This window comes from Diaphorina citri, unplaced genomic scaffold (genome assembly GCF_000475195.1).
Source record: "Diaphorina citri unplaced genomic scaffold, Diaci psyllid genome assembly version 1.1 scaffold31, whole genome shotgun sequence".
Taxonomy (NCBI): Eukaryota; Metazoa; Arthropoda; class Insecta; order Hemiptera; family Psyllidae; genus Diaphorina; species Diaphorina citri.
Window position 1 is genome coordinate 445,927 of NW_007377469.1, and position 13,816 is coordinate 459,742.

The following is a 13,816-nucleotide window of genomic DNA, read 5'->3' on the forward strand; positions in this document are numbered from 1 at the left end:
AATGTAATCGGGTCAAAATTTCAATGGTCAGTTTTTAGTGCCAAAACACGTTCTGCGATCTCCGCCACGGAAGCTTCTCTCCCCTCTCTCGCCTCTTTCCCCTCCACCTCCACGTCCTCCTCTCATGCCCCCGCGACCTTTGCCTCTCCCACCCCGGGTGGGTTGATCCGCGAAGTGAAAGTTGGTGTCCACAATCTCCTTCTTCTTCGGAGCCTTGGCTGCGGACTCGGCGGCCTTCTCCTAATGATGATGGGAGGGACAGAAACAAATGTTACATTATAAATATTTACTATTATAATTTCAATATAAAAGCAAGCTCCATTCACTCAGTCACACACTGATGGCTCTATCGTCCGAATAATTCTAGATCCCCCCCCTTTTAAATTGAAGTAAGGTTATATTATTTATAATTTGTGAATTTATTGTGTATCAAATACAAGAGACCTTGTTTAGACTGCGGGGGTAAAGGGACTTTTCAGTCTTATTTCGGCAGTATAAAAACAGGGTATATTCTTTTCTATTCTAGATGTGCAATAACAGAGGATTTTGCCAAATTCTAAGCCGATGTTGAGTTACGAACAATTTTCCGTTAAGTGGGCTAATTCAATTTTTATCCCCTTTAGGAGTGAGCTTTTCCTTTCCCTTTTTAGACCGCCCTTCCTTTATTAAATTACAATAGTAATAATAAAAGGTATAGTGGACGGACTATTGTATTCGCTTTGGTGTCGTCTGTCTGTCTGTCTGTCACTCTGTCTATTCCCATAGAAGGACTTATATAAAGCTGGTCGACCTATATATCAAATTAAAGCTCTTTTTACCAGGAACACGAAAGTGGTGATGCAAATTTTGTCCAGAAAACCAAAAAGCCAAAAAACTGTTTTTTGGGGGATTTGTTTTACATTTTCTCACACAAATGAGCTCTGATCTTGGAATTTGTCGCGACGCCCTATGAACTCAAAGCGAGAAAGTTTTAGATAACACTTCAGTCGTTAATTTAAGACCGGTTTTAGCGTCATCTATGTTAGCTACGCCGAGTAAGGCCAATAAATGGATGGGTGACTTAAACCTTATATTGGGAATAAAGGGAGAACGGGCTCTAGTCTCCGCTGAGCAAGGTCATTCAGATAACACTTCAGTCGATCATTTAAGACCGGTTTTAGCGTCACCTATGTTAAGCTACGCCGAGCAAAGCCAATAAATTGATAACACTTCAGTCGATCATTTAAGACCGGTTTTAGCGTTACCTATGTTAAGCTACGCCGAGGAAGGCCAATAAATGTGGATGTGAAAACATTATATTGGTAGTTATTAGGAAACATTAAAAGGAATAAAGAATAGAATAGAATAGAATATACCTTGTTTATCCTGCCAGAATGAGACTGAAAAGTCCCTTTACTCCCGCAGTCTAAAACAAGGTCTTATATATTTCATAGGTAAAGTTTACAAATAAGTATATAAACCTTGCTTAACTTCAAAAAAAAGAAAAAAAAATAATAAATAAAAAAAAAAATACAGAATACAAAAACAAAAGTTTGGTGATAAATGTTGGAGGAGAGGGATAGGGGTGTCCTACTACTACAGAGGGAGGGAGGTAGAGAGTGAGAGAGAAAGAGAGAGAGTGAGAGAGAGAGAGAGAGAGAAGATTTTAAATCATTACATGAAAGTATGTGAGTACATATATTGTAGTAATAGGGAGCGTGAAGCGCGATCCCATGTTCAAACCCACGAATCCCCGGGAGCGCGCAGCACGACCTTAAACAAGGGAGCGCGAAGCGCGACCGCATGCACAACCACGAAGCCCCGGGAGCGCGAAAGCACGACCCTTTGCTCAACCCCGCGAAGCGCGACCGCATGCACAACCACGCGAAGCCCCAGGAGCGCGCAGCGCGACCGTAAACAAGGGAGCGCGACCATATGCACAACCCCGCGCAGCGCGACCGTATACACAACCTCCCGAGCACGCAGTGCGAGTAATAATAATAAATTGAATATTAAACAAAATAGGTAGGTACATAGGTACTAATTTTCTTTAATCACGATCGAATAAACTACGACCTAAAAAATTCCCGGAGGGACAGACCCAGCTTGTTTTTCTAGTTACTCCCTTCTTACCTCTTCAATAAGTTGCGCAGCTGCAGCCTCTTCCTTTTTCTTCTTCAGTTCGTACATCCCCTCCCACTGGCTTAGATCTTCGCCTTCCCCGGCCTTACGCAGATTGTACTGCGGCTTAAGGAGCTTGGTGCCGCGAGAAGCTTTCCATTCGTCCAGAGTGATTTCCTTAGCGGCCTCGTCGGCTTCGGTGGTAGGCTGGTCCGCCCCCGGAACAGACTCGGCTCTGTGGAGACGAAAATAAAAACATAAATGAATACTAAAATAAGAATACTACATAAATGAATGGCTAAGAGGCAGAGCGGACCAAGTAAAAAAAAAAGCGTTTTGAGATAAATGGAGTCAAAGTTTAGGACTAGTCAAAGTTTAAATAGATAGTCATTTTGTTTTTGCTTTCATTTCAATACAACACTAAACGGTTAGAAATATTGTAAAAGTTACAATAGATGAACACATAAATAAGCATCATTCAATAGGATAAAGAAAGTCGTGTGATGTTCACACCAGATTTTTTTTAATGTAAGCAAGGTTTTTATTTTATAAAATTTATACCGATTTTGTACCAAATACTTAAGACCTTGTTTAGACTGCGGTAGTAAAGGGACTTTTCAGTCTCATTCTGGCAGTATAAACAGGGTATATTCTATTCTATTCTAATCAAGACAGACTCAACAAAAGCTCAACTACTCGACTTACTTTTCAGGATTGCTCTCGTTGTTGGTCACGCTGTCGCTCAGTTTGGCGTTCTGGTCTCCCCAATCGCCACTGATGTCGTTAGCCGGATTGCCACCGCTGACCTGTTCACTGAAATGACAAGGAAAACCAAACATGAAAATCAGAAGAAGAAATGGATTCACATGTATTGTGAAAAATTAGAAGAAAAAAATGGATTCACATGTATTGCGAAAAATTATAAATGATTTTTCCTCGTTTTTTTTTATTAACACAAATCGCTTTTCCACATGCTCCACACAATTTTTCACATTTGGACCACAGCTGTATTCCACAATTAGAATAGAATATAATAAACCTTGTTTATCCTGCTTGGATGAGACTAAAGAGTTCCTTTACCCCAGCAGTGTAAACAAGGTCTGGTTTATTTTATAGTTTTATAGGTTTAATAACAAATTTCCACCCCAGAAAAACTATCACACATTTTTTCCTCAGTATGAAGTCAGTCACAGGTTCCACTCCGTTGAAAATACCACTTGAAAAATGTGATGAAGAGGAGGAAAATTTTCAAGTAGAAAAAACTACAGATAAGTGAAGAGATGAATGATGAAAATATAAGGGCGGGAGGAAGAGCGAGTGCATTTCAGGTTTTTATAAAAGACTCTTGAGTGGAAAGTAACCACTAGGTGAGTTCATACGGCATTGTATACTAGTGAACTTTACTAGGCATTGTATTTTAAGCTCCATTGTGAGTGTCTCACCTGTGTCAATTCTAAACAAAATCTTTTCTGGAATCTAATATGTAAGACCTTGTTTAAACTGCGGAGTAAAGGCACTTTTTGGTCTCATTCTAGCAGGATAAACAAAGTATAATCTACTCTAAATTTTGAACAAATGAGAATAAAATTCTATTCTCGGTTGAGATTGAACCCACGACAGCCCGATTATCAAACAAGTGTACTGACCACTAAACCACTGATTTTTCGGTTTCTACTATTGCTTGAACTGTGGTGTACGTTATCTACACACAGACAGACAACTTTGAGAATAGAAGGACATTATATTTCAAGAGTATTTCCAACACAACATACTCCATATAAATGTACGCTGCTTTAGTTCAACTCCAATTTCAAAGGAATAAATCTGTGTGAACTTAATCTTACAAATGGGTTCCCCAATGACTATTTTTTTTTTTTTTTTTTTTTTTTTTTTTTTTTTCCCCGGTTTAAAACCCACACCCCTCGGTTCTGAATCCAATTAGCCAACTTTACTACAGGACTAATGTGCCCCCAGCGCACTTGAGGGGCGCTCACTTTACTCAAATTTCATCGCGCGATCAGTGGCCCCAATTATGCGGGGCCCTGCCTTTCCGTTTCCGCTTTGTAGTTGGCCTTTATTCCCCCTGGAAAAAAAAAATGGTACCAGTGGAGGGGGGGTCCAGTTGGGGGGAGATTAAGACCCCCAGGGATATTTTTACAAACAAAAAACGGAGAAAAGAAAAAAGTTTCGTGTTGCATTGAATTTAGAAAAACAAAAGAAAACAAACGGTTGAAAGAAAAGAACAATTAAACAATCCTACTTGAAAAGAAGAAAACTAGGAACCAATTAGAGGGCAAAAATCCTCAGTTTTAAAAAAGTGAAAAACGAACTTACTTGTTTCTTACTAGGTGTAATAGAAAAATAAATAATACAAAAAAAAACTGTACATAGCATAGGCCAAAGATCAAGCTTTCGGGGGGAAAAAGTTGAGTAAAAAATGCTACAAGCCCTTACCTAATTGGAAGAATTTTAGCAAGGGTGAATGTTTCTTTGAAATTGTGACCAAGTCACCATAGTAAAATTATTTTCTAAGCATTAAGGGAAAAAACTCTAACAAAAATTACCAAGTGGGGTATGGTTGGCATTAGGAAAAAACTAAAAGCTTTCACCCATAAAGTTGCACACTAAAGAGGGAGAAACCAACCAAGAACAATTTTCGAAAAGCGACAAATAAACCATAAAAAAGTGGCACTAGGTAGAGAAGGAGAAAAACCCAACCCAATTTTTCGGCTGCGACAAATTCACTTACGTTCGGTCTCCGATCCAGACTGGCGGTTCGAATTCTCGCTTTTCCGCCGCAATAACCCCCGCGCCCGCCCCGCCCGCCTCTGCCGCGCGGTGGTCTCGAACCGCCAAGTCCGCCCCGGTATCTATCGCCATCTTCACCACGCGGTTCCCTCGGCTCACGGTACTCCCTGGGCTCCCGGAATTCACGGGGTTCCCGGAATTCGCGCGGTTCGCGGTACTCGCGAGGCTCGCGGTCCCGGTTGCCCTGGTAGCTGCGGGCTTCTCCGTTGTAGCGTCTTTCCTTCGCGTCGCCTGAGTCCGAGTGGTGTGTGTCCTTGCGTGTCGAGCTGAAAACGAGAATGGGATGTCACAATAGATTTCAAAAGGTTAAGAGGCTGACGAAAAACGCCGACCCCGTCTGAAGATGGGAAAAGGCGAAGAAATGAAGAATAGGTTTAAAAAGGTTGTAGTGATTCATTGCTTACTTCTCTTAAGAGGAAGCAACTAGACATAAATGTTTAGACCTGTAAGTACATAACATACATTGAAATAGGGGACTTTTCTAACAAAATTCCTGTGTGTAGGATTATTGCAACCCTTTTTTTACCCTGTACCATGAACAAATTTCTTTTTTACTTTATTTTATTTTACCAATGACAATACTTTTTTTATTGCCTTGTACTAGTTTTCTACACAGAGAGGCAGTAGAAAATTGATACAACATGGATATAACAAATGATGCAGAATTGTAGATACTAACTACTCAAAATTAAGGAGATTTTGACTAAGGGTTGGATGTACCTTTGCACAGGGATGCAGAGATAATAACAATGGTATGTAGTCTACCTATATCATTTTTGGTACAGGAATATTATTCAATACAAAGTTTTCATCACATTAATTCAATAAAATAAAATTGACTCATATTACATTCAGGGGGAAACATACTAATGGGTCAGTGGCATGAAATTAGCTGGGACTGTGCCAACACTCTGTGTATGAGTAAAGTGTGACAAAGCTTAGAGAGCACACTGGTTTATTGCACTTCTCTCCCCAGACTCAAGACTTGTTTTCTTCATCTTGAAATTTCATTATGAACCACATTGTACCTAATTTAGTTTTTAGTAGCATTCTGTAGTGTACAATTCAAAACACAACAGTGTTGTTTGAAAGCATATAGGTATTTTATGCACCCATCTTTTGTTTATAAAATAAATATATCCATTCCAGAATTTTGATTTAGGTGCTTACCTAAAGAAAGGGTGAGAAGGGTACCCTAATTCTACAACTCAAGTTGAAATACTTGAAAATGTCCAAACTATAAGTAATTGAATTATTGTTTTTTTTTTTTTTTTTCCTAGAATACTGATTTCAGATTAATCAGAAAACATTCAGATTCCTAGAAGATGTCAATTCCTTATTTCATTTGAAAATTAGAACATAGCAATTTTAACCTAGAGACCTAGGCAATTTGTTTTAATGTTCAATGATCAATATCCTTCCAATGATTAGATTATGAGCTTATCAGATCAGACAGATAAAAGTTACAGCTAGGAGCTAATGAATACTTGGGTTTAAAGTCAACTTAATAGGGAGTAACAGGAAATAAACCCTTGTAGATCTTTTTCTGCCCTTTATATTCTCAGATAGGGTCAAAATTGTATTGTCAGCTAACTGAAATCTAATGTACATTAATTTCAAATAAATTCAATTCCATCACATACACATTTCCATTAGAATTTTTTACCTCCAAAAAAATCTCTGAATATGTGTTTGAATTGAAAAATATGTTATTCTTTGAAGGAGTCAAACCCAGGACTACACTTACCCAGAGTTGTCAGTTTCATTGTCCTTGGGAGAGTCAGGTTGTGGTTTCTTTTCGTCGTTGAATTTGACTTTTTCTACCTTTTTGGGTTTGGCAGCAGCATCTGAAATAAATAAAATCAGTTTGAAGAGCCCTTGAACCAACTAACTGTTTCCCACTATTCAGGACAAATGTATGATAGATTAAATATGTAGAAGCTGCATATCTGAAATTATTTTTGTACTCACTTTACATTTCACAGCTACTGACCTGGTTACACTAAGTTTTGAAGGATTTTCATGTGAGTGAAAAACTTGGGAAGCATGAAATGCATTTATTTATTTTTTACATGGAGTATGGGCTTGTTTTAGGCTTGGAACTCAATGGTTGAAGCTGAATGGCCTGCCCCATTCAGTTCTATTGTAGCAGTGGTCAATTTTTCAGTGGCCAGTGTTCTGAAAGGAAAATAGAACTCCTCCATCTTCTTCAAATTAAACCCTAAAGGCAATATAACCTGCCAAACAAATCCCATACAACAGATACCAATACTGCCGTGCTAAGCGAAAACACTGCATGTCAAAAAACCCTACTTTTGGGAAATCAAGTTTAAAGGTTTCAATCTATACAGCAAACATGCGTTTTTGACATAGGTATGGCAACACATTTTGGTGGTTTTTTAGGGGTTTAGGATAAAGAAAACAAAATATAGGATCAAAATTTAGGATCATAGGAACCATTTGGCACCAAAAATCAATTTTTTTAATATACAGCATTTTTGCTTAGCATGGCAGAATATATCTTTGGCATAAACCAAGGAAGGTAACAGCGATTCCAGAGTTTAACATTGAAGGAGTTGAAAGGTTGGATCTGAATGAGTTTAAAGGTTTCAATCTATACGGCAAACATGCGTTTTTGACATACAGCAACACGTTTCAGTGGTTTTTAGGGGTTTAGGATAAAGAAAACAAAATTTAGGATCATAGGAACCATTTGGCACCAAAAATCAATTTTTTGACATACAGTGTTTTTGCTTAGCACAGCAGAATATATCTTTGGCATAAACCAAGGAAGGTAACAGCGATTCCAGAGTTTAACATTGAAGGAGTTGAAAGGTTAGATCTGAATGCCTAAACCAAATGTTTCCTATTCCCTACCAGGCAATTCCAACCAAACCGAGACAGAACAACCATGTACCAGAAAAACACCTTTAATATAAGAGCTTGAAATATTTCTAATGGAAACCAGGTAAGTTTTACTTCATCTTTCTCAACAAAGGATTAGGCCATTGAAATTTACCAATGCAGACTATCTAATCAGGGTTGAAGTGTTCAAAACAAAAGTACATCTGCAAGGAAAAAGATACAAAATACATTCATCTGTACAAAATACATTCATCTGGTATGTTATGAAGTTCAGACCAAGCACATGGCTCATATACCTCTTCAGTGATCTTACCTTCTTTCGGTTGGGTTTCTGGTTTTACATTTTGGTTGTCTTTAGAAGATGTCAATTCCTTATTTCATTTGAAAATTAGAACATAGCAATTTTAACCTAGAGACCTAGGCAATTTGTTTTAATGTTCAATGATCAATATCCTTCCAATGATTAGATTATGAGCTTATCAGATCAGACAGATAAAAGTTACAGCTAGGAGCTAATGAATACTTGGGTTTAAAGTCAACTTAATAGGGAGTAACAGGAAATAAACCCTTGTAGATCTTTTTCTGCCCTTTATATTCTCAGATAGGGTCAAAATTGTATTGTCAGCTAACTGAAATCTAATGTACATTAATTTCAAATAAATTCAATTCCATCACATACACATTTCCATTAGAATTTTTTACCTCCAAAAAAATCTCTGAATATGTGTTTGAATTGAAAAATATGTTATTCTTTGAAGGAGTCAAACCCAGGACTACACTTACCCAGAGTTGTCAGTTTCATTGTCCTTGGGAGAGTCAGGTTGTGGTTTCTTTTCGTCGTTGAATTTGACTTTTTCTACCTTTTTGGGTTTGGCAGCAGCATCTGAAATAAATAAAATCAGTTTGAAGAGCCCTTGAACCAACTAACTGTTTCCCACTATTCAGGACAAATGTATGATAGATTAAATATGTAGAAGCTGCATATCTGAAATTATTTTTGTACTCACTTTACATTTCACAGCTACTGACCTGGTTACACTAAGTTTTGAAGGATTTTCATGTGAGTGAAAAACTTGGGAAGCATGAAATGCATTTATTTATTTTTTACATGGAGTATGGGCTTGTTTTAGGCTTGGAACTCAATGGTTGAAGCTGAATGGCCTGCCCCATTCAGTTCTATTGTAGCAGTGGTCAATTTTTCAGTGGCCAGTGTTCTGAAAGGAAAATAGAACTCCTCCATCTTCTTCAAATTAAACTGTTTCCCACTATTCAGGACAAATGTATGATAGATTAAATATGTAGAAGCTGCATATCTGAAATTATTTTTGTACTCACTTTACAGTTTCCCACTATTCAGGACAAATGTATGATAGATTAAATATGTAGAAGCTGCATATCTGAAATTATTTTTGTACTTGCTTTACATTTCACAGCTACTGACCTGGTTACACTAAGTTTTGAGGGATTTTCATGTGAGTGAAAAACTTGGGAAGCATGAAATGCATTTATTTATTCATTTTTTACATGGAATATGGGCTTGTTTTAGGCTTGGAACTCAATGGTTGAAGCTGAATGGACTGTCCCATTCAGTTCTATTGTAGCAGTGGTCAATTTTTCAGTGGCCAGTGTTCTGAAAGGAAAATAGAACTCCTCCATCTTCTTCAAATTAAACCCTAAAGGCAATATAACCTGCCAAACAAATCCCATACAACAGATACCAATACTGCCGTGCTAAGCGAAAACACTGCATGTCAAAAAACCCTACTTTTGGGAAATCAAGTTTAAAGGTTTCAATCTATACAGCAAACATGCGTTTTTGACATAGGTATGGCAACACATTTTGGTGGTTTTTTAGGGGTTTAGGATAAAGAAAACAAAATATAGGATCAAAATTTAGGATCATAGGAACCATTTGGCACCAAAAATCAATTTTTTTAATATACAGCATTTTTGCTTAGCATGGCAGAATATATCTTTGGCATAAACCAAGGAAGGTAACAGCGATTCCAGAGTTTAACATTGAAGGAGTTGAAAGGTTGGATCTGAATGCCTAAACCAAATGTTCCCTATTCCCTACCAGGCAATTCCAACCGAACCAAGACAGAACAACCATGTACCAGAAAAACACCTTTAATATAAGAGCTTGAAATATTTCTAATGGAAACCAGGTAAGTTTTACTTCATCTTTCTCAACAAAGGATTAGGCCATTGAAATTTACCAATGCAGACTATCTAATCAGGGTTGAAGTGTTCAAAACAAAAGTACATCTGCAAGGAAAAAGATACAAAATACATTCATCTGTACAAAATACATTCATCTGGTATGTTATGAAGTTCAGACCAAGCACATGGCTCATATACCTCTTCAGTGATCTTACCTTCTTTCGGTTGGGTTTCTGGTTTTACATTTTGGTTGTCTTTTATTCCATTGGTCACCTTGGCAACTGGTTTCTTGACTGGGGGTGTTTTAACACCTTTGTTTTCCTTTTCTACTCCTGCCTGCTTTTTCTTCTTCTCCTCCTTTGCTTTTTCTTTTGCTTTTAGCTTCTCCAAAGGATCTTCTTCGCTTAGGAACAGAGCATACCTATTGGTCACACCTATACCGTACATGCTTTCCATTTTGATGAGTGTGTGAGAAGGGTAAAATTAAAAGTGCACTAAGAAGGGATATGGATGAATCCAAGTTGGGAAAATGAAATTTGAAAGACTAATCCCAAGTAATGGCGGACTTTTCCCCACACGAGGTTACGGACAAAATCGGAGAGTACAAACTGAACTTTGGGAACCTACGGTTGAAGGGTACATTATATGCATGTGGGGTTTGAAAGAAACACTGTGTGACACTTTTGAAAGGTGTTTGAGTTCCAATTAGACATTTAAAATTGCTTGAAGTTAATGAGTTTACTGTTTAATTAAAAGTTTGCTAATCACGATTCACTAGAGCACGAGCTTCTAACAAAAATGTTGCCCATCAAGGCCTGAAACGAGAAATGAGCGCCATAGGCCACAGAGGTAATACGAATAATTTTACTTTCCATTACCCTCATACAGTAAATTTGTTCGAACTTGGAACAACAGAAATTAATTCAAACTTGATTAAAATTTAAGGAATAGTCTTATTTCGGTCCTTGGGTTGCCTCTTAAAGTTAAAAATTGAATAATCTGTAAATCACACTATCCTTTGAAAAATTATAAAAATATTTTAAATTTACAACACGGAACAACACTTTGTACATGGGAAGCTGTGCGATGTTCACTCTATTTTCATCAGTGATTTTCATACTGTATGGTGGCGCTAGACTTTGGTAGTGAGCACTTTGTGAATTTCTTGAAACCTTTGTACCTATCGGAGGTACCTACTCTATGCTCGTAAGGGTAATAATAATAATAGTGCTTATTTATACTGCTCGCATAGGACTGAAAAGTCCCTTTACTCCAGCAGTAGGCTACTACTATTGGGCGCTCACTTACTCAATTTCATCGCGATCAGTGCCCCAATTATGCGGGCCTGCTCCGTTCCGCTTTGTAGTTGCCTTTATTCCCCTGGAAAGAAAATGGTACCAGTGAGGGGGGTCAGTGGGGGGAGATTAAGACCCCCAGGATATTTTACAACAAAAACGGAGAAAAGAAAAAAGTTTCGTGTGCATTGAATTTAGAAAAACAAAAGAAAACAAACGGTGAAAGAAAAGACAATTAAACAATCCTACTTGAAAAGAAAACTAGGAACCAATTAGAGGCAAAAATCCTCAGTTTAAAAAAGTGAAAACGACTTACTTGTCTTACTAGGTTAATAGAAAAAATATAAATAAAAAAACTGTACATAGCAATAGGACAAGATCAGCTTTCGGGGGAAAAAAGTTGAGTAAATGCTACAAGCTACCTAATGGAGATTAGCAGGGTGATTTCTGAATTGTGACCAAGTCACCATAGTAAAATTATTTCTAAGCATAAAGGGAAAAAAACTCTAACAAAATTACAAGTGGGGTATGTGGCATTAGGAAAAACTAAAGCTTTCACCCATAAAGTGCACACTAAAGAGGGAGAAACCAACCAAGAACAATTTTCGAAAGCGACAAATAACCATAAAAAAGTGCACTAGGTAGAGAGGGAAAAACCAACCAATTTTCGGCTGCGACAAATCACTTACGTTCGGTCCGATCCAGACTGGCGGTCGAATTCTCGTTTTCCGCCGCGATAATCACCGCGACCGCCCCCACCGCCTCCACCTTGACCACTACACCACCGAGGCAGGGTAGGTAGTAGGTAGTAGTTGGGTAAGTAGGTACCTACCAAAAACTTACCTTTTTGGGACCTAGGTAAGTTAGGTAGGTACCTACCTATTTTTCTAACCATATTATTCTATTTTATTGTAGATACCAGGAGTAGGTAAATAATAAACTCATCAAACTCAATTACTTAGGTACCTAAGTACCTATTTGTCTTACCTTATTTTGCAGAGAAGGCTTCGTACTCCATTATTACAGATCGCAGGTCGCATTTTTTTTTTTTTTTTTTTTTTTTTTTTTTTTTTTTTTTTTAGAGGGAAATGTAACTGCTAGGGTCTTATCGTCCCGAAATCGAAGAGAGAAGGAAGACTGGATATAATAGAAGAAAGCCAGCCGTTTCGAGAACGAACATTGTCCGTCCAGGATCAAAACCGCCCCAGGCGGGAATCAAACCCGCGGCCTAGCGCTTACAAGGCAGACCTTGGTTAGTAGGTAACTAGGCTGACAGAGTGCAGCGGAGAGCATAGAGCATCTAGAGCTTTTTGGCTTCACGTTCATGCGGTTTTGAATTCGTCGCTTCTACCTGCTCTGTGCCAGTGCCAGTGCCAGTCTATGCATTATGCTCTTCTGTTTTTAGCCTTATTGATGAAAAAAGAATATACCTAGGTTTGATAACTAGGTACAAATTTCGTATAAACCTACATCGCCTTCACGCGTCGCGTCGTTAGGTCAGCCACTCACTATCAGGTAAACCTGATCAGGTCCGCCTGTCAGGTCTACCTGATAGTGAGTGTGCTCATCAGGTATTAGGTCGACGTCTAATGGTGCCATTCCGATCGTAGCGACCGGGTCATGCAACCGGCTAAAGACAGAATGGAGCAGAGAGCATATGCCATCGATCACGTAGGGGGGAGTTAGGCTAGAGGAAATCGAAGATCCACACTGCATAGAACTGAGAAGAAAAGCTCTAATATATGCTCTTTGCTCAACTCTGTTTTTAGCATTAATTGAGTTGCAGTTTTTTCTAATTTTAAATGCTGACTTCGATTAGACAGCAGTTTTTTCTTCTGAAAATAAAACTGGAGCAATAGAAAACATAGCAGGTACCTACCTAAGCCCCGCAGAAATAGGTACTTCAGTTGAAGATCACGTTTGTCAGCTCCCATGGCGTAGTGGTCACTGCACTCGCCTTGCACGCGGGAGACCCGGGTTCGATTCCTGGCGGGGTCAAGAAATTTGTATCATGCAAATGATTCCGTGACTGGCTGTTGCGGGGCCACTCAGCCTCGTGAGGAAAATGAGTAGCTATGACATGTAAATGCTCATAGCGACCGGTGCCAGCATGGTAGGTAAACATTGGATGTTAGGATTATTGAGATATTGGGAAAAATCCTACAATGCCGTATAGCGACCGGTGCCAGCATGGTAGGTAAACATTGGATTTTAGGATTATTGAGATATTGGGAAAATCCTACAATGCTGTAAATGCGCATAGTGACCGGTGCCAGCATAATAGGTAAACATTGGATGTTAGGATTATTGAGATATTGGGAAAAATCCTACAATGCTGCAGTGAGCACCAAAGTTGTGACATAATAGCACGAAGAAATGGCATTTACATTTACACGTACAAAGTTCACGTTTATTTTTAATCTCGAAAATAGGTTTTAGGTAATGATAGGTAGTTATAGGTACGTCCCACATCATTCCGCAGCGTTACTACATCTTTTTTTCGACTGCTCATTTTCTTCTCCTGTCAAATTACTGAAAAGGTAACGCGTAGGTCGAAGATGTCTAGGATATGTTTAAGTATATAA

The 13,816-nt window shown here is 38.4% G+C and overlaps 2 protein-coding genes across 2 annotated transcripts; both read right to left on the reverse strand.

Moving 5' to 3' along the window:
- Nucleotides 1–27: 27 nt before the first annotated feature.
- Nucleotides 28–12,617, reverse strand: LOC103511418 (plasminogen activator inhibitor 1 RNA-binding protein). The gene is made up of 6 exons (XM_008476145.1): nt 12,583–12,617; nt 11,921–12,007; nt 11,245–11,316; nt 2,806–2,913; nt 2,113–2,335; nt 28–240 (listed from the first exon to the last, which is right to left on the reverse strand). The coding sequence occupies exons 1-6, from the start codon at nt 12,615–12,617 to the stop codon at nt 28–30; spliced, it is 738 nt and encodes a 245-aa protein (XP_008474367.1).
- LOC113468330 (histone H1-III-like) lies at nt 8,527–10,762 on the reverse strand. Its single transcript, XM_026825156.1, has 2 exons — nt 10,152–10,762; nt 8,527–8,656 (listed from the first exon to the last, which is right to left on the reverse strand). The coding sequence occupies exons 1-2, from the start codon at nt 10,390–10,392 to the stop codon at nt 8,553–8,555; spliced, it is 345 nt and encodes a 114-aa protein (XP_026680957.1). The 5' UTR covers nt 10,393–10,762; the 3' UTR covers nt 8,527–8,552.
- Nucleotides 12,618–13,816: the final 1,199 nt, after the last annotated feature.

Excerpts from the sequence above, each read along its gene's own strand:
- LOC113468330 (XM_026825156.1), bottom strand. The coding sequence starts at position 10,392 with ATGGAAAGCATGTACGGTATAGGTGTGACCAATAGGTATGCTCTGTTC. Across the intron at positions 8,657-10,151 it reads AGAAACCCAACCGAAAGAAG|ATGCTGCTGCCAAACCCAAA; the intron begins GTAAGATCACTG and ends TATTTATTTCAG.
- LOC103511418 (XM_008476145.1), bottom strand. The coding sequence starts at position 12,617 with ATGCATAGACTGGCACTGGCACTGGCACAGAGCAG. Across the intron at positions 11,317-11,920 it reads CAGTCTGGATCGGACCGAAC|GGGAATAAAGGCAACTACAA; the intron begins GTAAGTGATTTG and ends TTTTCTTTCCAG. Across the intron at positions 2,914-11,244 it reads ACTGATCGCGATGAAATTGA|TGAACAGGTCAGCGGTGGCA; the intron begins GTAAGTGAGCGC and ends TTGTCATTTCAG.